This window comes from Lissotriton helveticus, chromosome 11, assembly GCF_964261635.1.
Source record: "Lissotriton helveticus chromosome 11, aLisHel1.1, whole genome shotgun sequence".
NCBI classification, from domain to species: Eukaryota; Metazoa; Chordata; class Amphibia; order Caudata; family Salamandridae; genus Lissotriton; species Lissotriton helveticus.
Genome location: NC_136072.1, coordinates 1,059,120,031 through 1,059,141,778, shown reverse-complemented (window position 1 = coordinate 1,059,141,778; position 21,748 = coordinate 1,059,120,031). Strand labels below are relative to the sequence as shown.

General features: G+C 44.7%; 1 protein-coding gene across 6 annotated transcripts in view; it reads right to left on the bottom strand.

The window, feature by feature from the left end:
- Nucleotides 1-21,748, bottom strand: part of CCDC62 (coiled-coil domain containing 62) — a 167,584-nt gene that overhangs the window by 131,726 nt on the left and 14,110 nt on the right. For all 6 annotated transcript variants that reach the window (XM_078666175.1, XM_078666172.1, XM_078666171.1 and 3 more), the window contains exons 2-7: nt 20,674-20,843; nt 19,502-19,694; nt 8,086-8,252; nt 6,582-6,683; nt 5,698-5,869; nt 4,474-4,575 (exon numbers count right to left, since the gene is read on the bottom strand). In XM_078666175.1, the coding sequence (XP_078522301.1) occupies nt 4,474-4,575; nt 5,698-5,869; nt 6,582-6,683; nt 8,086-8,252; nt 19,502-19,694; nt 20,674-20,709 (772 nt within the window). In that variant the 5' untranslated portion in view covers nt 20,710-20,843. The remainder of the gene's footprint in view (nt 1-4,473; nt 4,576-5,697; nt 5,870-6,581; nt 6,684-8,085; nt 8,253-19,501; nt 19,695-20,673; nt 20,844-21,748) is intronic.

Genomic DNA, 21,748 nt, shown 5'->3' with positions numbered 1-21,748 from the left:
GAACTCAAGAGCTCCAAGAAGAACTGCCGAGCCCTCGAGAAAGCCTGGCGCAGAGACCCAACACCGAACAACATGACTGCCCTCAAGCTCGCCACCCTAAAACACCACCAACTGATCCACGCCACCAAGAAAACTGCATTCAAGGAACGACTGGACAACAACGCACACAACAGCAAGGAACTCTTCAACATCGTTAAAGAGCTCTCCAACCCCAATGCCGGAAACAACGACATCACCCCTTCACAAGACCTCTGCAACTCCCTCGCCTCCTACTTCCACAACAAGATCGCGGACATACACAGCAGCTTCAGCACTCAACCAACGCACGCCACGACTGAACCACCGCCCCCCACCACCACCCTCCGTGCCTGGACCCCGATCAGCACCGAAGACACCGTCCGCACGATGAACTCCATCCACTCCGGATCTCCGACCGACCCCTGCCCTCACCACGTTTTCAACAAGGCCGACGCTGTCATCGCACCCCACCTGCGGGACATTATCAACACCTCCTTCGACACCGCTACCTTCCCAGAGAGCTGAAAGCACGCCGAACTCAGCGCTCTACTAAAGAAGCCATCAGCCAACCCCACCGACCTCAAGAACTACCGCCCCATCTCGCTGCTCCCGTTTCTTGCAAAAGTCATCGAGAAGACCATCAACAAGCAGCTGGCCGCCTTCCTCGAGACAAACGGATCCCTCGACCTCTCGCAGTCTGGCTTCCGAGCCAACCACACCACCGAGACCGCCCTGATCGCAGCCACCGATGACATCCGAGCCCTGCTCGACAACGGAGAAACAGCGGCCCTCATCCTCCTAGACCTCTCCGCGGCCTTCGACACTGTCTGCCACCGTACCCTAGTGCAGCGCCTCAGCAACGTCGGAATCCAGGAGAAGGCTCTGGAATGGATCATCTCGTTCCTCGCCGGAAGGACACAGAGAGTCCGCCTCCCCCCGTTCAGATCAGAAGCCACCGAAGTCATCTGCGGCGTTCCTCAAGGCTCCTCGCTCAGCCCAACCCTCTTCAACGTCTACATGAGCCCCATAGCAGCCATCGCACGCCAACACAACCTCAACATCATCTCCTACGCCGACAACACCCAGCTGATCCTCTCCCTCACCAACGACCCCGCCACCGCCAGAGCCAACCTACACGAAGGGATGACAGACGTAGCCAAGTGGATGATGAACAGCCGCCTGAAACTGAACTCGGACAAGACGGAAGTCCTCATCCTGGGATCTTCACCCTCCGCCTGGGACGACTCCTGGTGGCCCCCCGCCCTAGGCAGCGCACCCAAACCAACGGACCACGCACGCAACCTGGGCTTCATCCTGGACTCCTCCCTCTCCATGACCAGACAAGTCAACGCCGTCTCCTCGTCGTGCTTCAACATCCTACGCATGCTACGTAAGATCTTCCGGTGGATCCCCACCGAGACCAGGAAGACGGTCACCCAGGCCCTCGTCACCAGCCGTCTGGACTACGGCAACTCCCTCTACGCCGGAACCACCGCCAAACTCCAGAAGAGACTCCAGCGGATTCAGAACGCCTCAGCACGACTCATCCTGGACATCCCCCGTCGCAGCCACATCTCCGGACACCCGAGAGATCTGCACTGGCTCCCGGTCAACAAGAGAATCACCTTCCGTCTCCTCACCCACGCACACAAAGCCCTACACAACCAAGGCCCAGGATACCTCAACAGCCGCCTCAACTTCTACGCTCCCACCCGCCAGCTTCGATCGACCAGCCACGCCCTCGCCACCGTCCCCCGCATCCGAAGAGCCACCACAGGAGGAGGGTCCTTCTCCTACCTGGCCGCCAAGACTTGGAACTCCCTCCCGACCCACCTCCGCCTGACCCAGGACCCCCTTGCCTTCAGGAAGCAGCTCAAGACCTGGCTGTTCGAGCAGTAGCGGACCCCCCCTCCCCTAGCGCCTTGAGACCCTCCGGGTGAGTAGTGCGCTATATAAATGCTCTGATTGATTGATTGATTGATACAAAAAGTACGTGCAGGAACACCACACAGGGTGTGTCCGTGTGAAAGGGGAGAGAAGAACTCAGGTGTTATGAAGGTGAAAAAGAGTCAAAACAAGGGGAAACAACTGTACCCGATGACCTTAGTACAACAACAGACTTAAGACTCTGCACCACCATAACTATTCCTGAACTGGCATAAAGCAGAGTTGGTGTGCGCACCAAAAAGGGAGGGGCCATCAAAAGGTATGTCAAAGCAGTTTGCAGTCTCCGAAAACCGGGAAGTACACAACCATGCGTGCAGACATAGAGAAATAGAAGAGGCCAATAGAATCTGTAGTATCCATACCACAGTGAATGTTAAGGGTGGCAGCTTGCTTCCCATCTTGTACCAAGGGAACAAGAGCATTCCGGGCAAGAGGTGCTCCACAGAATCCCACAAGGCGTAAGAGAAGCGGGCACGCACACAAGAAGTGTTCAGAGAGCGCAGAGCAGCACTAGAAGAGGAGACAATATGCCTACCACAAGTGTCAAATTTCCTGGGTTCCCTTTCTGGAGAGATAGAGGGAAGAATATACATATTTTGCATGGCTAAAGCAGCCTGACCCACAAAGCTTCTAGAAGAGATATGTCGAAGTAGATAAGAGGGATTCTTTGGGGCCAGGCGATGACTGAGATACAGAGCGTTCCACAGGGAGCCCGGTTTCACGTTTAGCCCAAGCACCCAACAGGATATCGAAAGGGCAGTCACTATAATGTAATAGAGGCTTAACATTAGTCTGGGTAGGGTGCAGAACACCAGTTAGGGGGTCTGTTGACAATTCCAACGAAGGAAGGTGTAAATCCAGGGTAACTGAAACTCGATTGGGCAAGTCTGCCAGCGTGGAACTTGCCTTTGTAGACAAACCAGGAGGAGACAGGAGGCAGGCGAAGATACTTAAGCCACTGGTGTCACCGAAGTCAAGTAACCAGCTACACTGTATATGGGGTAGTACTGTGTCGGTATTTGGAGTAGGACACACCACACCTTCCGTAGTACTTCCACAACCATGGTCCTCAGTAGGAAAAACCAGAGGAAGGGAGTCTGAGAAGGTCGGCTCCATCTGCACCGCATCAACAAGAGCTTGATGCAGATATTGGATTTGGTAGACCAGAAGCAGGATCCGAAAGTGGGACCCGGAATCGTGTGTGCTACGATGCAGCTGAGGTGTTAGACACCAGAGGCCAACCTGAAGCTGAGACAGAACCCGCCAGCAGTGTCACAGGCACAACCTCATGCACTTCCGAGGGGCCAGATGGAGGGGACGACCCAAGAACAGAAAGACGAAATCGAGACTATTGTCTCATCTGCAGTACAATAAGAGGGGTGGTCCCAGTAGTAATGCAATAGTAAATGGACATCAATAGCACCTGATAAATCAATTATAACCAATTTGTAAGCATATTGAAAATATTTAATAACATTGAACATATAATACCTCATATTCAACATAGCACATTTATCACACGGATTTCAGCATAGGTGCCCCAGAAAGGGAAAGGGAGGAATAGGTGCATCAATGTGCAAAAGATAAAGTGTTCAAAATAAGGTAAATTAAGACCACAAGGCCACTTAATTAAGCCCAGTTATGTGAAACAGAATTGAACCCATATTGATCAGACCCTGGACAGCTGACCAGCAAGCACAACACAGATGAGAAACACTCAATTTTTGTGACATCTCCATGCATTTTCGTCCACTCTAAAGTCATCTATGCTTCATCCTAAGATTCTGGATCACAATCCAAAACACAGCATCATGTTTGGTACCTCTGGAAGGACAAGGCTGTAAATCAATATAAGCAGGATGAAGTTTCAAAATACTTTGCTTCTGTAGAATATATCATGCTTGTTGCACAGTTACCCTGCAGGAAGTTTGTAACGTTCTCGGATCGAATTAAACACTATTTTCTATACTATAAGCCTTTGCACACATTTTAGTTACAATCTCAATAGGCTTTAAATAGACCAATTTAGACATGGAATTAGGTTCACCTTTTATTTGAGCTTCCTCATTTTTAATTGCCTAGAATATAGAAGAGCAAGTTGGCCTCTCATCACTTTAAATGTCTAGCTAGTTCACACAATAGGTGGTATAAAGTGGTGTCTGTGTGGGCAAAGCCCAACTCCTCATAATGTAGGCACAAACTGATCTATATCCTAACAACGTGGCTTCTGACACAAAGAGGTCAGCACTAGGATACAGTTCAGTCTGGAAAGGGAGGTTTATCAGTGCTTTTACTCCCAAGCTCAAGGTTCCAACTCATTTACAGAGCAATACTGCTTCCTGCAACAAGTCAGATTAGATGCAATCAATAATTATATCCATTTTGAACATTCACAGCAGTATATTAAAGCGTTTTTGTTGCAGTGCACTCCAGTATCATTGTGCCAGGAGTGAAAAAGATTACACACCTCTCGTGCACGTGCCACGTTAGTGTGAGATTATTGCTTACCTGCAAAACCCAGCTCAGACTGAAACGTACTGTGCTCTTGCTTTAAACGTATTATTTCTTCCCGCTGCTCATTATTTTCTGCTGTTTTTTCCATCAGGTCCTCTGCACAGCAATACACAAAAATAAATACCAAGACTATAATCAATACAACCCTTCTCGATACAAGCGTATTAGTTACAGTACTTACAGAGGAGAAAAGGGCTGAAACGTTGAATTAAACATTTCATATTGAACACTTTATGGTTTTATGTGATGATGTTATTCTGAACACTAACTCATGATTGAATGTTGGCTATATGTTTTTTTTTTCAAGCAAATAGTGTTGTGGGTGCTCCATGACAGCAACAATACCTTAATCTCTTCCCAGTTATAATGGACATAGTTTTTGCTGCCTTACTATTGCAGCATATCCCTTTTAAGATATGTGATAACAGGCATCGTATGTGAAAATGAAGCATTCGGAAACAAAGACATTTATATTCATAATAGGTAAGCCAGTAACTGTTTGTAAAAGTCAGTCTTTAAAGATTATCATCTTGGATTGCAAAAGGTTCATACCTGATTCTGGTGTAAAACTAAAGTGAACATTCACAGCCAAAACAGCTCAAGCTAGTGAACTGCAATTTTGTTAAATTGCTAAAATATTGAAAAACTTTGATGAATGTGAACGATTTTCATTAAGAAAAAAACAAGGCAATATTGAAGCCTGGATCACACAGAAAATAATTTTTAGATTTTAAATTATTATAGTACTATTAAGAATTTAATACAACACAATAGAAAGAAGAATTCATTTCAGATGGTTTACACTAGTTTGTCTTATGTGTCTACCCGGATCACTACAAAAAGCAGGAGAGGACAGAAAGGCAGCCTAATGGAAAATGGCAAGGTCTTAAGTGGTAGGAAAGGTGTTGCTGCAGGAAGGTGGTTACTGGATGGAAATAAATGTGTGTAAGGTGAAAATGAAAAAAAGAGAACATGGCGGTCACACAGACTACAGCTGTTGTCAGTGTTTCAAAATGGAAGACTCTCACGTGGTTAAAGCTGACAACCTGAGAATGTCATTCACTTTTAAAAAATGTACTGGTTTGTAAAAAAATGTTTCCCAAAAAGATCTCCACCAGCTAGTTTTACAACAACATCATACACATCCTGTGGAAGTGAACCATGAACGCTGGCTTCACAGAGTGAAAGTGCTGGGAGTAATGCCAGTGAATGACTGACCTCTAAGCCTGAGCATCTCACTCTTCAGTCCCTTGAGCCGTGGCTTCAGCTCTTCCACTTCATTGGTAACGTGGACTTCCCTTGCCCGGGCATCCCGCAAAGCACATTCCAACTTCCGAAACCTGGCAGTAAATTCTGTAATGTGATTTGTTGCTTCCATTATATCGTTGTCCTGAAGAAAGACAAATGAAGCATTGCAGCAGATTCACAGTACATTTATTATTAAATAAATGTTTAAGAAATTGGTTTTTAATGTGCTATAGTATTAAAACAGTGAAGCCAAAACACTCTGCTTTCTCCATAACAGTCTAACGCTAGCGCTAAAAACGTTTCTATTCTCCCAAGCCTACTTATCATAACGTTCCTATTCTTTGTTTCTTCTCGATCTTCTTGCCCTTTGGGCTCAGTACTCTATAGCGCCATGGAACCGCTAGGTGAACGCGCGCTCTATAAATATTTTAAACTCAAACTAAGCATGTGAAGACCTCTTCACAGAGTGCCGATCCAGTCTGGCTTAATGCAATCCCACAGCCTAATGAGAGGAGATGGATCAGCTCGTAAATCGATAAAAATATTAAAAAGGCTAAAGGTACGTAAAAAAGATCAAAAAAACAATCCATCATGATCGACAGCAATTTGATCTTGCATGGTTATTGGTCTCCTATATTTCCAGGGATGCCAAGCCCGTTGACTGAGCACACATTTCTGGCTAAATCTGTTGCATGAATTTGGTGGAGTGCCTTTCCTATTCATATTTCCTATTCATATCACAACATTTCCCCTGTCTTCCTGTAAGAGAGCCCTCCTGGAATCACATGTACTTGACACAGCTCATAGAGACACAGTAGGTAGAGGGCAGAAGGTGCAGTGAGTGACAACATTACCTTCAGACTCAGCATGGTGGTCAGCTCCTGCTCCCGGGCCTCGCACCTTCCTAACTGGGCAGATAGATCCAATACTGAAGTGCTGAGATTCTGATTTCTCTCCTACAAAATATAAACAAAAGAGAAGCCAAAATAAAATTTAAAAACAGCAGCATAGTATTCTGTTCAACGTCTCTGCACGCTGACAGCCATGAACACACTGTTCGCTGGGTTTAAAGAGAGTGGGTATTGATTAAAGCACTCAGCCGGAAGAAACATTTAAGGTATTATTTTAATAAGTCTTCATCGTTTTTGTATGTTCAAGACTGAATGGACTAAGTCATTGATGTCAATAACTTTGGCTGTCACAGGGTCATCTCTTCTGGTGGGGTTACATTATTACAAGCAGGTGATAACAGAATGTTCCTCATTGTAACATCAGGTCACAGTAGTGCAACATCCAATATGTACTGTAAGAAGAACACCATTAAATGTTCCCTTAGGCTGTCTAGTACAGGTCTGTGAACTGTGAATAGTTCCTATCCGCTGCACCAAGATCATACATTTTTCCACGACAGGAACGCTCTCATCCTTCGGTGATATTGCACTGCGCTACCACCTACAGAAACCATTAAAGTAAACAAAAAAGTAGAGTATGCGAAAAAGTGAACGGCGGAATGCTTGAATTAATCTCAGCCACTGGTAAGCACTTGGGCCACGTCCCAGTCATTCGTTATTTTGACCACCATGCCCCCTCAGTTTGGGCCCAGCCAAATGCAAATCAATCTTGAACCTGCTCATATGGAACAGTCCAGTCCGAAGTGCCAGCCCAGGTCCTCCCTTGAAAACAGTGTTCCTCTTAGCGGTTTAGGCTTCCTTTATAAGTTCAGGAGTGCTGACAAATTCTATCAAATACATGGTTTGGAAAACGAGCACAGGGAATTACATACTTGAATTGTATACCGTACAATAGACTGATTTACTCTCATTTCGAATAGCTTTGCTGCTTTTAGGAAAAAAAATATTTTCATAAAATCGTGCTCCAATTTTACAGTTGCAAACACCAGTGCAATAGTTTGCTTTTGGCCAATGTTTTAAGAAAAAAGTTGACTCGAGGGCCGAGAAAGCTTAGTTAATTATGTATACTAGGGTGAAAGCCCACCAACAGACTCAATGTATTCAGTAGCTAAATAGAGTAAATCAAATCGACACTACAATAGTGAAGTTACAAGCAGGCAGCCAGTGTATGTATGTATGTATGTATGTATGTATGTGTATATATATATATATATATATATATATATATATATACACGCTTTGCACTAATTCTGATCTCTGTGCACTTAATTGTGGTTTTCTATGAGACTACAGTTGCACTTCTGAGATTCCGTTGTGAGCATGGACAATAAGAAAATGATAACATATTTAAAGCAAACACAAAGAGATGGCTACAACTTTAAAATACAAAATATCCACTTGGTAGGACTCAGACAGCAGTATCGCAAACGCATCAGCTTATGCTCACCTCTAGTTCTTGACACTGACTCGACGCCTCCAGGGCTTTGTGGGACAGCTCCTGCAGCTGGAACTGAGTACTTTCTAGAGTTGCCCGCCGGTCATGTTGTTGAGACTCAAGGATTTTGATCCGCTTTGTTAGAGTCCTGATTATTTCATTTCTCTGGTGAAGTTCATCTAATAAATACATATTGGTGTCATGCATTAATCATATAACCGAGCTCAAATGCAACAACCAAGACCATAGTGTAATTCTACATAGATTTAATAACATTTCTTGCGGATTGAAAAAAAGAAACTTTCCATCTATGGAAAATGTGTATGGACTCATAGATTGCCTATTCAAATGTCTGATCTGACGGCAGTGCTTTGTGATTGAAATAAACTATTGAGTAAATTACAAAGGTCTTGGAAACACCCACTTTACGAATAGCACAGAATTAACGAGAAAGTAATTTGAGCAATCCACAAATTATTGCATCTAATAACTTTCCATTGATTAATCAGATTTTTTAACTCGCACTTTAATGAGCACTGGTAAAAAGAAAACCACTAGGTCTAATTTGACATGCAAACATAGCAACTGCATCTAGGACTGCCTGCGTTTGCATTCTTTAACGGCAGGCAGTGCAACACCAAGAGACAAGTACCAACAAAATGACTGTGTTGCAAAGTCAAAACAGGTTTGAAAGTTTCATCGAGATTAAAAATTTATGGCAGTCAAATTTCACATTAACAATTGGCCAACTGAAGATGAGGGAAAGATAAATATCAGAAAGTACACCCGCCATCCTCCTTTGGAATTCATGAGGGACTATTTTAAAACACTGAAAGTGTGCTGTCATTACACATTCAATGTGGTATCTCATCAGCGCTTAATACAGCAGAGCAATTTACATGAATGGTACTGCTGCAAGCGTGTTTTCTTTGAATATTGTCAGAGCTGGAGTTAGAGATTCAAAATTACTTCCGTAGCTAAGCTTGCTTTTATTTCCTTTGCAACTGTTATGAGGGGTTTTAGCCTTTCAAAGACTCATTCAATCACTAAGGTCATTCACCAAGCAGAAACCTTCGTAAAATGCAGCTGGTATGGTCCCTTTGCCCCCAGTATTATTAATGTTGTCAATTTCCATCATGTCAGAATTCATGGATTATCAGACCTCAGTGGTCTCTCTGGCAGCACAGCACCCGGAGGCAGTCAGATCTTTTGAGATCCTGTCTCTGCAGAGATGACTGTGCGACCTCGCCTGCTCTCCCAATGGTCACCATGAGGACATGCAGCAAACAGGCAGCACTTTGCGGCAAAGAAAGATAACTACCCTTCGCCGCCTCACCAGTAACTTAAGTTCCTATCGGCAAATGGACACATTCCCTGACCCCAATGTCATCTCATGCAGCCAGCCCGGACTGAGTGAGTCTCACCAGCAGCTCTTCTCAACATGCAGCCAAGTCACTGAGGACCCATTGAGCTGATTAAAGTAAACCTCTGAAACAGCCGGCAGCACAGCACAATCAGTGTGCAGGCAGTACAGTGCACTCTGCCAGTGGCATAACAAAGGCCCCCGCAGCCCCTGTGGTTGGGGGCGGGGGGTGCGGGCTGAAGGGGGCCCCCTCAGCACAGTACTCTGGCCTGAGAGTTCCTGATTAAATGCAGAGCAGGGGCCCCTCAATGTACCTTGCAGGGGGGTCCCCTCAACTTTTTTAACGCCACTGCGTTCTGCTAGACTCGCAGTGCGCGGTCCACGCTTCTCAGCTTGCTCGAGTGCTTCGGGCAACGGTCCATCTTGCTACTCTGTCTCAGCCCCGCCAGTGTCAGGAGCACGCCCACACGGAAATACGCTAGTCTCAGCCCGATGTGTGGTACTTAGCAGAGCAGAATTATTTTAGTTAGAGGCAAACTTAGATTAGGCGTAATACACAAAGACTTATCTGTTTTAGATTTGTGCAGAGAGCTTACCAGAGATGACAAGTATTCATGAGAAGATATGTTGCTCCTCCTGATGTCTGGCAGCATGTAACTGGATGCTGCTTTGAGAGCATGCTAAAGTGTCCTCACTGCCTAGATCGCACTGGAGTTTCTGCACAAACAGCGATCCGGAGAGGTTTGCAGTGAGCCAAATGGTACAACAGGCTTGGGGGCTGAAGGATTGGGACCTGGGCAAAGGATATCAACATTTTGCTTCTTGTTCTTCTTCATGTGTCAAATGAACGTCACTCAGAGGGGCGTGCTGCATGCTACGTGGGGCACAAACAACAAGGTGATGGATGGAATACATGAACTAATCTCAGCCACTGGCAATCGCTCGGTCTGCATCCCAATCCATTGTTTTTCACCCACCATGCCACCTCAGTTTGGACTTAGGCATATGCAAATCAGTATTGGCCCTCTTCATCATGGGAACATTCAAGCCGGAACTGCTAGGCCAGGTGCTTCCTGAACCGGAACAAAAGCAACCCAGGACCGCTTTCGTACCCACTTCTGGGTATAACCGGCGCCCTTGGGCATCAACTGGAAAAACAACACAGTGATGGATGGAATGCTTAAATTGACCTCATTTACTGGCAATCACTCGGGCCGCATCTCAATACATCGGTTTTCACCCACCATGCCACCTCAGCTTGAGATTAATTCCAGCATCCTATCCATCACTGTTTTGTATATTCTTTACGTGGAGCATCAGGGGTGGCGGCGGGAGTGCAGAATTCAGAGCTGGGCAAAGGATGTTAAACTTGTACTTCTTATTCATTTGCCCAAAAAATTCCATTATAAAAAAAAAAACAGAGGTGTGGACAAGCCTTATACACTGCCCTTTCCAGACAATGCTATCTGAAGTCCCCAATTCAAGATGAAGTAGAATAATTTCCTGTGAGGCAATTTCCTGTTTCAATCACATATTAGGAGATAGAAGTCGGACACGGTTTTTCCTCGTCTCCCCGTTGTGCCTCCTACACCCTCCCCTCCTCTTCCCTCCATTATTCTCCATCTGCCTTCCCTATTCCTTCTCTCTCTCCCCTTGCCAATTTTTATCCTCATGTTTATTCTATGCTTTTGTACTCATGTAATTCCTGTAACTATGCTCCAGTAACGGATGTAACTCTGTAACCATGTTCTGAAACAATGTTTCTTCCTCATGTAAAGTGCTCGGATACCTCCGGGTCTAGCCAGCGCTATATAAAACGCAATAAATAAAATAAAATAAATAAATACATTTCCAAGTAATGAATGTGTCATAATGCATTTGTTCACTTATTTTTCGGCACATACTTTGCCCCCTTGTGACTATTTTTTTGCACAAGATTGTTGCTTTTAGTTGCAACTTCTACTGGATTCTATTTCTGGATGTTCTTGCTCAGCTCTTTTCTCTTCCCTGTTGTTAGGGGGAGTAAGGCGCCTTGCTAATAACTTCAGAATGAATCTTCAATCAAGAGTTAAAACATTGCCAAGGACGTCTTTTTCTATTTTGTGTTTTATTCTTCCTAACTGGGGATCTCTTAAGTAGACACAACACCTTCAACATGTACAGTTCTATGTGGAATGGCATCACAGCTACAGGGACGACCTGCACTATCCTCAGGCAGTCAAGAAGGGAACACAACTAACCTTCTCAGCACCCAGTCCTTGATAAGCCACTATCTATTCTTTACAGCGGATATAATTTTACAGCTGGCTTCTTGCATGACATCTTATTGGATATCAGAATTTCCTGGCACCTAATGAGATACAACAGTGGTTCCCAAACTTTTCACTACTGGGGACCCCCATTGAGTCACTACTGGCAGCCGGGGACACCCAGGCAATTAGCATGATTTAAATGTCAAACATTAAAACTGTAATTCAAATCAAACAAAGACAAGACTTGAATTACTAAAGAGTTTAGTATTTTTATATTAAAATATTTGCAAAAATAGAAAAATCCTAATGGGAAGGTTGGTGCTGCATCTTGCGACTACCTTTTCATTGTTTGGTTTTATTTCACTGCCCGGGGCTCCTGCTCCTGCCAAGGCTGGACTGTAAACATAAAGCTGCTCTGGCAAAGGTTGTCAGACTAGTCCCCATACAGTGCACACCAAGTGCAGCGAGTGAGTCTGACCACTATAAAGGGGGTATTGGGGGCCTCTCCCCCAAGAACATTTTGGGGAAAGTGGTGCATTTTACAACACATTTGTCATTATATATTGAATTTAAATAATGACCTTACTATGCACCAGCATACAACAATATTTTGTCAATCTTCATTGATTCCCTCACTACTACCCTCCAACGGTGCCTCTCATCTCTCCATAACCCCACTGTCACATGTATTTAATTTGTTTTATAGCACCTCTCATACCACTGTAGGGTGTCAGAGCACTTGACATCACACACATACAGAGACAATGAATCATGCGTCTGTAAATCAGTGACTAGACAGTGGCGACTGGCAGTGAACAGAAGTGGCGGGAGGTGGGGGAAATATATATATATTTTTTAACTTACCTTTTAAACTGTCGCCGTCTTGCTGCTTCTCTTCTAGACATCCAAAGCAGGAAGCTGTTAGGCTCCCCATAGCCAATCACAATGCTGCAAAGCAGCATTGGTATGGTCGGAGGGCCGTGGTTCGGTGCTCAGACGGGGATTGGGGGCCTTTGCATGTTCCTCACCAGTCTGTGCATTACAGCCCGGTGGATAAACGCAAAGTGCGTATGACTGTTTGGCCGGGCCAAGACGGCCTGCCAAGCACTTATGCGCACTTGGAGTCGGCAAACCACTCCTCCCACTGTGACTCCAGCCCTGCCCCCAACTGAGTCCCATGGCAAAGAAAAATAAAATGATAATAACAAGGTTATAATCATTTTACTTTTTCTGCTCAGCGAGCAGTGGGGCAACGCTCCTCTGCCTTTGCAGAGGAGCTGTCACTGTATATACAATTAGGGATTTCAGACACCATGCCATTTTGAAGGAACACTGTGCCGTGCAACAATAATATATAGAGAATTTATTGTTCTCTTAGCAAACTCTCATAGCTTACCATCTAATGAATATATTTAGTGTCAGAACTCTATAACCACAGCTAAAGTCTCTAGCACACAGCACAGCAGGTGAACAAAACAAGCTAATAGGCGAGAAGGACTAAGTCTCTGGGCTCAACAGCACTCCACCCAGTCATGGGGAGCAAGTTGTGAGGTATATGATGTAGGAAGCTGGCTCTGTATATACTATACCAAAGTGAGGTATAGTGTGCACAGAGTTCAGTTGGACCGCAAGGTAGGCAGAGGTAAAGTTAGATAGAACCTTACTCTCTATTTGTGGTTGTGTGGTCGTGCAGTAAGGCAGTATCAGAGGACAGTGTTAAGCATTTGTTGTACACACTCAGTCAGCAAATGAATTCATACACTCAAAGACTGAACTTCAGACCAATTGTTTTTGTATAAAAATATTCTTTTAGTTATTTCATTTTTTAGAACCAAGCAAGCCTTGCACATGTAAGCATTAAATACTTTACAGTAGTGATGCAATTGAACTAAGTTTGAATGATAATTGTATACGCACTTTGGTTTGATTTACAGTATGGATGCAGAGAAATGCAATACTTAGTAAATGCAGTACATAGACTTCAATAGGCTTTTTAGTAAAATAGCAGGTAAGTGACTTTTGAGATTACTAGGCTTACACATGGTAGTATACCTAGATACTACTCTGGGACATTTCATGAAAACAGGTAAGTAAAATAATTTTTGCTAGATTATGCAATTTTAAAGAATTTCTTTAGTTTCTCAAACCCCACACTTAGAAAGTTTTCACAGTAAAACAGTCAATATTATCCTAAGGAGGAAAATAGTATTATCGGTTTTTGAGGCAAGTATTTGGTAGTGGGAGTTGAGGATCTGGGGGTAGACTCAGGGGTCCCCCAGGGTCAAGGATGCACTCTAGTTACACCCTCAGCGGCACTAGGGCGCCGGGTGCAGAGTGCTGAAGCCAAATGTAATCCAAATGTAATCCAAGGGGGGATACGGGGCCTCCGGTTGGTGGCTGCTGGCAAGCAGGCCACTTGGCTGTGGTAGCAAAGCTCCTGGACTTTAGCTCAGGGCAAATGGGGAAACAAAGTAGCACCAAATTTGCATCCTCGCCGGCACTAGGGCAGACGGGTGCAGGGTGCTGTTTTGACGTTGGGCACCCTATTGTTTTCAATAGGGAGCCTCCAGTTTGCAAAGGCACTGCAGGCTTGAGGACGAAGGTCTTCTGGGTGCGACCACCACTTCAAGAGGTAAATTGGCAAGTTAAGGGTTGGTTAGGCACCTTCGGTTTGGGCACACAAGGCTGTGGGGAAAGAACACAGGCCTTGGGAACCTGATTGGCAGGGACCCAGGGCACATCAAGTCAAAATGCATCAGTAGTTCTGGCAAAAAGTGGGGGGGTTACTACAACAGAAACCCACTTTCCTACATATGAAAGCTGGACTATAATGCTATAATGAAAGCTCCCTAGATATTCATCTGAGTTTCACATAGAAACAAAACCGGGATCATAATGAAGGCTACCTTCCTACCAATGCAACCAGCCAGGCCACACCAGTGACAGCCATGTAAAGGACAGAGTGCGATGATTGGATATTTCCATCAACTATGAACATATTTCAAGAACAGATACAGAAGGGACCAGGAAAAGCCGCAGGTGCCTTTCAGTGCCCAAGTCCAAAGATACCTTCCTTTCATACACACAAAACTATTTTGCAAGTATGTGCTGCCCATCTTGGTTCTGAGCTGTACGCATGCTGTAGTTGCCACACAGGACATTCATTAAATGATTTCTGGGGAGGAGCAAGATGGCGGATTGAAGCAGCCACGGAGCACAGCCGTGTGGAGGTTCTCCCCCCCGCACCTATGTTTAAATCGAGTTAAGCGCCTACGCTGTAGCAGGACTCAGATAATAAGTGCATCAATCCGCCGCTATTGAGTGTGAGAGTGCCGCTGTAAATTTGGAAAAAGGAAGACGAATGTGGCAGTCTTTTTCGGCCAGGATCGGACGCTTACTGTGGGCGTCTCGGCTGGCTACCTGGAAACTGGTGGGCCGGTCTGTGCTTGACTGGTCGGGTCTACTCCTGGTAGTGACTCCTGCAGTGGCTCTGGTGTCTGAAGCCAAGAGAGTTATAGCACCGGCAAAAACTGCTCCGAGGAATACACGCGCTGGTAAAACCGCTGCTGCAGGGGAAGCGGGCACATCGGACAGTGGGAGCATGGTGGAGAAAGCCAGCATGATCATTGGTAAAGCGCCCTGCTGCAATCGGGGAAAGCTGAAGAACTTCTTGCTGGCAGTCTGGACAGGGGCGATTTAACCGGCAACAAAATTACTGAAGTCTTGCTTGCAGCGATACCAGAGTGCAACAGTGTTGCGGCTGATACTGCCTCAGCGGGGGTCGGAATTGTAAATGGTAGCAACGCAGGCACTAGAGAAGGGAGTGGAGATGGAGGGGTATTGTCCCAGCCCTCACACCAACCCAGTCAGTGATTGTGCTCGAAGTGCCTGGCAGGAGCCCACCTAATACACCTAATGTATCTAACGCACCGTCAGCGACTTCTAATCAATCAAATCTGATGAATTACCCAGTGGTGGCGGTGAGTGTTGACATAGTGGCAGAACTAGGCACAAACGTTTGTGATGCTATAGATGTCACTTTGGAGGAAGAAGGCGAAGAGCTGGGCTCATACGACGATGACCTCTCCATACAGGCCTCTACTGATATAGCTAAAGCATCTGTGGATAGGAAAAGGAAGGCTAAACATAAAACAACAAAAAAACAAAATCGCTCGCGGGGCAGAGCGTGGCATCTCCACGCGGAAAAGTTATCTCAGACAGTAGCCCTTTATGGAAATCGGTGCAAGGGAAAGGAGGGGTCAAGTCTACAGCATTACGGATTACGGGCAACAGCCCCACTGAGAGTAATCTAATGAAGGCTCACCCTGTGTCTACAGCAGGGGATAGTTCTAAGCTGGGGTCCCCGGGTGGGGTTCAACCTGTACTTTCAGTTTCCAGAGCCGCCCACGCCGCAGAAGCTACCCATGCTACCCATGCAGCGGCTCAATTAAGTGAAGGTGCAACAGGTAGTCAAGAAGCTATGACACCTTCACTTTGTTTGATTTTAATGTCTTTGAATGAGCAAAGACAAGAAGCTCAACAGCACTACATGCAGGTTCGAGAAGACAACAAGAGAATGCAACAGGCTCTACAGTAGATGGCAGATAAATTTGGGGGGCTAACTCGAGATATCTCGGAGTTGCAACAGAGGGTTGCGGACACTGAAGAACTATCCGCACTTACAGATGTTCTCGCACAGAAGCATGAGGCTCAGATCTCAGGCATACAGACTAAGCTGGAGGACATGGAAAACCGCCAACGCAGACAAAATCTCAGGCTTTTTAGTATCCCAGAAGGTGCAAAAGGGGCGGATCCTAGGGCTTATATGGTTCAACTGCTTCAGAAGGCTTTCCCCGACCTGTCCGACTAGGATTGGAACTCTCAGTTGCAAAGAGTTCATAGAGTACCATTAGTCCAGAGGAATAAGGGGGGACAATATCCTTGTCCATTTTTTATTTTCCATGGAAACTTTTTGTTGAGACAGGCTGTTGCACTGAAAGCCCAACCTAATTCTCCAGTAACAGCTGAAGCAGTCACTTTCTTTGTAGGATCGGATTTAAGTAAGTCTACAATGGATAGGCGTTGGAAGCTGCGTCAATTCATAGATCCAATAAAAGCCCTTGGTGCTCAAGCCTTTTTGCAAGAACCCGCACGTCTAAAAGTTTTTAAAGATGGGCCTACTTATTTATTTACTGAAGAAAAGGAAACTGGACAGGCAGTGGCTAAGTGGCAAGCAAAAGCTGCAGAGAAGATGCAAAATAAGGGTTATAATGTTTCTGGACATGGATCAAAAGCTTAATGGCTGTGTGGGGGTTTTGCTTAACCTAGTTGGTTGTATCTGGCCAATTTTTTCTCAATTGTGTTTTTGTGTCCTGCTCATTTTTTCTTTCTTACTTTAATAGTGATAAGCTAGGCGCTATCTTAAAAATTGCTGATGTAGAATGAGGGTGTGTGGGGGCGACCTCTATGGCTGTGTCTCTGTAGGGCTGCCCAGTCAGCGGCAGCTGGTAAAGGGGGGGGGTCCTCTTCTATGGGACAGGTTGGAGGGTGAGTATTGGAGCTTTGTCTGGGGTGGTAGGGGTAAAAGTGTTATAATGGAGCAAAAAAAGTCATCATTAGGGTACTGTTGGTTTAGGGCAAATGGAAGGTTCTCAGGTTTCTTTTGTTTGGTTAGAAGGTGATATACTAAAAATTTATATTTTTTAGTTGAATTTGGAGGTTGTAAAGGGGACTTACTCGAAAGGCAGAAATGTTATCATGAATTGGGTTAAATGTATGGCCTGGAATGTGGCTGGTCTCAACAGCTCAACTAAGCGACAGTTAGTCCGCGAGGAACTACGAATGTACCAGCCTCAATTGTTTTGGTTTTTTTTTAACAGAAACTGGCCTCGCTTATAAAAATAGAAACATGTTAAAGCACTTAGGGTATGATACCATTGTTTGTACTACTCAATCTGTATCTATAAAAGGAGCGGACATTTTAAAAGATAAGGGGTTTAACTGCAGAGTGATTAAAACTCAATCTGATCAACGGGGGCGCCAGGCACTGGCACTGTTTGAATTAAGGGGCAAAAGGTTTGTGGCTTGTGTAGTATATGGTCCTAATGTGGACGATCCTACTATTTTTGAATATCTTAATTTAGAACTGCTAAACTGGGAGGGTGAAAGACTGATTATGGGAGACTTTAACTGCGTCATAGATTATGGCATAGACTCCACCGGAAAATATCTTAATCTTAGAATGCGGAAGACTCGTGCTGCGGTATCTCAAATGGCAAGGCTTCAGTCAGTTAATGATGTATGGAGACAACTATACCCAACTGTACCGGGTTATACATTCTAATTTAGCCCACCACAAGTCGTATTCTAGGATAGACATGGCCTGGGTTTCAGACAGTTTATTTCAGCATCAGATATGGAAATATGCCCTCGGGTTACTTGAGATCACAACCCCATTATTCTATCTTTTCAGGTTGAAGCTGAGAAGAGGGAAGTCAGCCCATTTTCTTTTCCCAGGTATCTGTTGTCGGACAGTGAATATCTTGCTAATATGGCCCAGCAACTTGAGGGACTTTTTTTTAGAGAAAACACAGGGACAGCATCCCCATCAATTGTTTGGGACACAATGAAAGCGTACGCCCGAGGTATCACGCAAAAATACATCTCATTACAGAATAAAAAACGCAAAGGGGAAATGGAGACACTGGTGAACACCCTGCGTAATATTGAGAAACAGCATGCTGTGGCAGAGAAGGAAGACCAGAGGATTTAAGATAGCCTGCTTCTGTCGTTAATAGATGCAAGAATATTAGTGAAGAAGTTCGTTAGGGTTAAAATTGCGAAGGCTTTAGCAAACATCATTTAGAACAATACGAATATGGGGAACATATAGGGCAGGTGCTGGCCTATCAGACAGCGGAGGCGAAGGCTAAAACTAGAATAAGCGCAATAAAGGGAGCAGATGGGTTTTTGCATACTGAACCATCAGCCATTTTAGAACAATTTTTGTTGTTCTATCAATAACTTTATTCACTTACTTGGACACCAAACCGAGATGAGATACTACGATACCTCAATGACAGCTGTCTGCCAGTGGCAGATGCAGAGGAAGCTGCTATATTAGATGCGACAGTATCGGTAGAAGAAGTGGAGTTGGCAGTATCAGCATTGCCAACGGGGAAGGCGGCAGGAGATGACTAGATACCGTTAGAATTTTATAAATCCTTTATAAACATTTTGCTCTTGCCCCTTAGTAGGGTAATACAACTGGTGGCCATCAACGGGCAGGTACCGGAGTCGTGGGGCATGACACAGATTGTTTTTTTTTTTTTAAAAAGGGTAAATCACCAACAGAATGCGGATCATATTGGCCAATTTCTCTTATCAACGCAGATGCCAAGATATTTTTTTTATTTTAAGTCTTGACGTCCTGCCTGGCTCCGCTAATGCGGGGACTAGTTTCTGAAAGACAGCATGGATTTTGTCATGGGTAGGAATACTACTGCCCATGTTAACATGGCTATTTGAGCATTTGATTTCGCAGAGAAGAAAAGGATTGACTTCGGCATGATTCTTTTAGACACCAAAAAGGCTTTTGACCGGGTCAGGTGGGCCGTACTGATGAAGGCTGGTCTCGGATCACAGTTTCGGTCCTGGGTGCAGGCTCTATATTGTAATCCTCAGGCTAAGCTGTCTTATGGGGTCTCGATCCACATCATTCCGAATCCTGTGCGGAATTTTAGATAAAAAAACAACAAAAAACACAGGACATTCATTACCTGCAGGGACTGTATTTTTTGCTCCAAGCACTTACTTTCTAATCTGGAACACCGCTGTTCCAGAGCCAGCACTCTCTGGCGATCGTCCTCCCATGCTAGAAACTGCCGCTGATGCACAGCTACCATTTCATTGAGCTCCTTGTCTCGATCTTTCAGCTCTGAGATTAACAGCTGCAGCTCCTTCCTCTGTTTCTGAATAGTTGAGTTCTCAAGGTCTGCACCAAGATTCTGAAAAGGGAATGCTCAAAATAAGGAAAAATCATGTCCCAAGAAGTAACCATATCAACAGGGATGGAAACATGGATTGCACAAGCTATAAACACTTTGAATAATTCAGTACAGGATTGTGGCCAAATTAGGACATTCATGCTTCCATTTCTCCTGCTAGCTGCACTAAGCTGTTTTGGGAAATCTGGAAAAGAAGCCAGCATGGCAGAAATACGCATTTGACATAGCCACAAGGCAGGGTGTATGGGAGTCCTTTTCTATAAGCCACTGTCATGTCAAAAAATGTAATTCTATATCAAAACTTCTGAATGGAAACTACAGAATGAGAATGTGCCAAAGTGGCCTGGGTCTGAGCTAGAACACTTTGTTTTCAGCAAGCTTGTGATTTACTGGTACAAGAGTTCAAAGACTGCTGTGCAAGGTTAGGTGGAAGGTCGCATTGGTTCTGCCAGAGGCAGTGCATCCAGCGAGCAAGTGATAACCAAGGCCCAAGTCTGTCGTCCAAGGCTGGGCAGCGGGTTGCATTGTTTACTTATTTGGTGATCCTGGTGTTGTTTGATGGATAGCTTTGACACAAAAGGCAGGATTCTACTTTTGACAATTACAAAATATTCACTTTGGTGGCCCTGGCGCATGTAGTGCATCGTTCTCAAATATTAGACTAAGTTACTGAAAATGATCCCAGTTTTGAACTGTGGTGATCTAGCCTGGGAGCCAATGATGGTGAGATAGCCTTGACTGCCATGCTAAAAAACATAATCTTGTAAACAGATGCAACTACCTAATTCTTGGAATTTTCAAACCTTTCAAACTTTCTATGCCATTTCACAAATGAGCTTTTCAGCTCAAGGACCAAGAGCACCCGGTGACGAGGAAGCACTGGTTGCCACTGTTTTCTCAGAATGCATTTCCCTATGTAGGATCCAACTGTAAATTAGTTGATAAACACAGAATTAAAGCATTTTCTTGCTCACTTTACCTTGGGTGGAGACGAGCGTGGTGATGATGGGTTCATAGGTAGTTGAGGATTCAGACTTCAGGCAGACACAAGCAATGACTGGGGCTATCCTGCTGGAGTGATGTTCGAAGTGGGAGTACATATGATTCAGAAGCCACTCGCTGCACTACACAGGCATCATTCTGTTACATCTACACAAAGCATGAAAAAAATATATCAACTGCCCATTTCAAATGATAATTTTGATGCACTTTAAGAAAAACATTTGATAGTTATTCTGGTCCGTAGCTAAAAGTAGACAACTTGCTGGGTTTACCATAAGAATATTCAGGGTGGAAGCTATGCGCATCCTTGGACCCCACAGTGTCAAATTCTGTTGTCAAGGCTGCTGGGTTTACATATAACGCTGGGCTTGCCCTCGAAAAGTAGAGAACAGGATGCCCAGGCAATTCTTGTGCGTCACCTCGATTGGCCGTTATACCAAGGGCTTCCACAGGGCTTATAATTTACAAGCAATATTCAACAAGCATTTACAATGCAATGGTCTCTGCATTATTAAAGGTAGAGCTATTGGCATCGCTCATGACTTTTGTTTTTAATCATAAATAAATGGCATTGTTATTTACAATGCCAATAGCTTAATCGTTAAATAAATGGCATTGTCATTTACAATGCCAATAGCGTAATCGCTCGCAAATGCATGACTTATTGCATTTACACCCACACAGAGCCACACACACAAAGCCACCCACACACACATACAGAGCCACCCACACAGTCATTCACATAGAGCCACCTACACAGAGCCACCCTCACACAGACAGAGATCATTCATAAGCGGGGTGCAAAAGCTAGAAAGAACTGAATCAGGAGGAACCACCACCAGGAGTCCGTGTGTTGCAGTTGCCAGAAGTTACTTGGAGCTGATCATTGTGATGTTGTTGTGATTTTTTTTTAAATACAAAGATAGGTTAGGGCCACTACTCAAACTGAAGGTGCGTCATGTGAATGTTCGCGAGGTTGGGCAACCAGTTAAATGCCCCCACTCAAAAAATAGTTTGAAAGTATTTATGTATGTCCCTTTTTTGCAGAACCC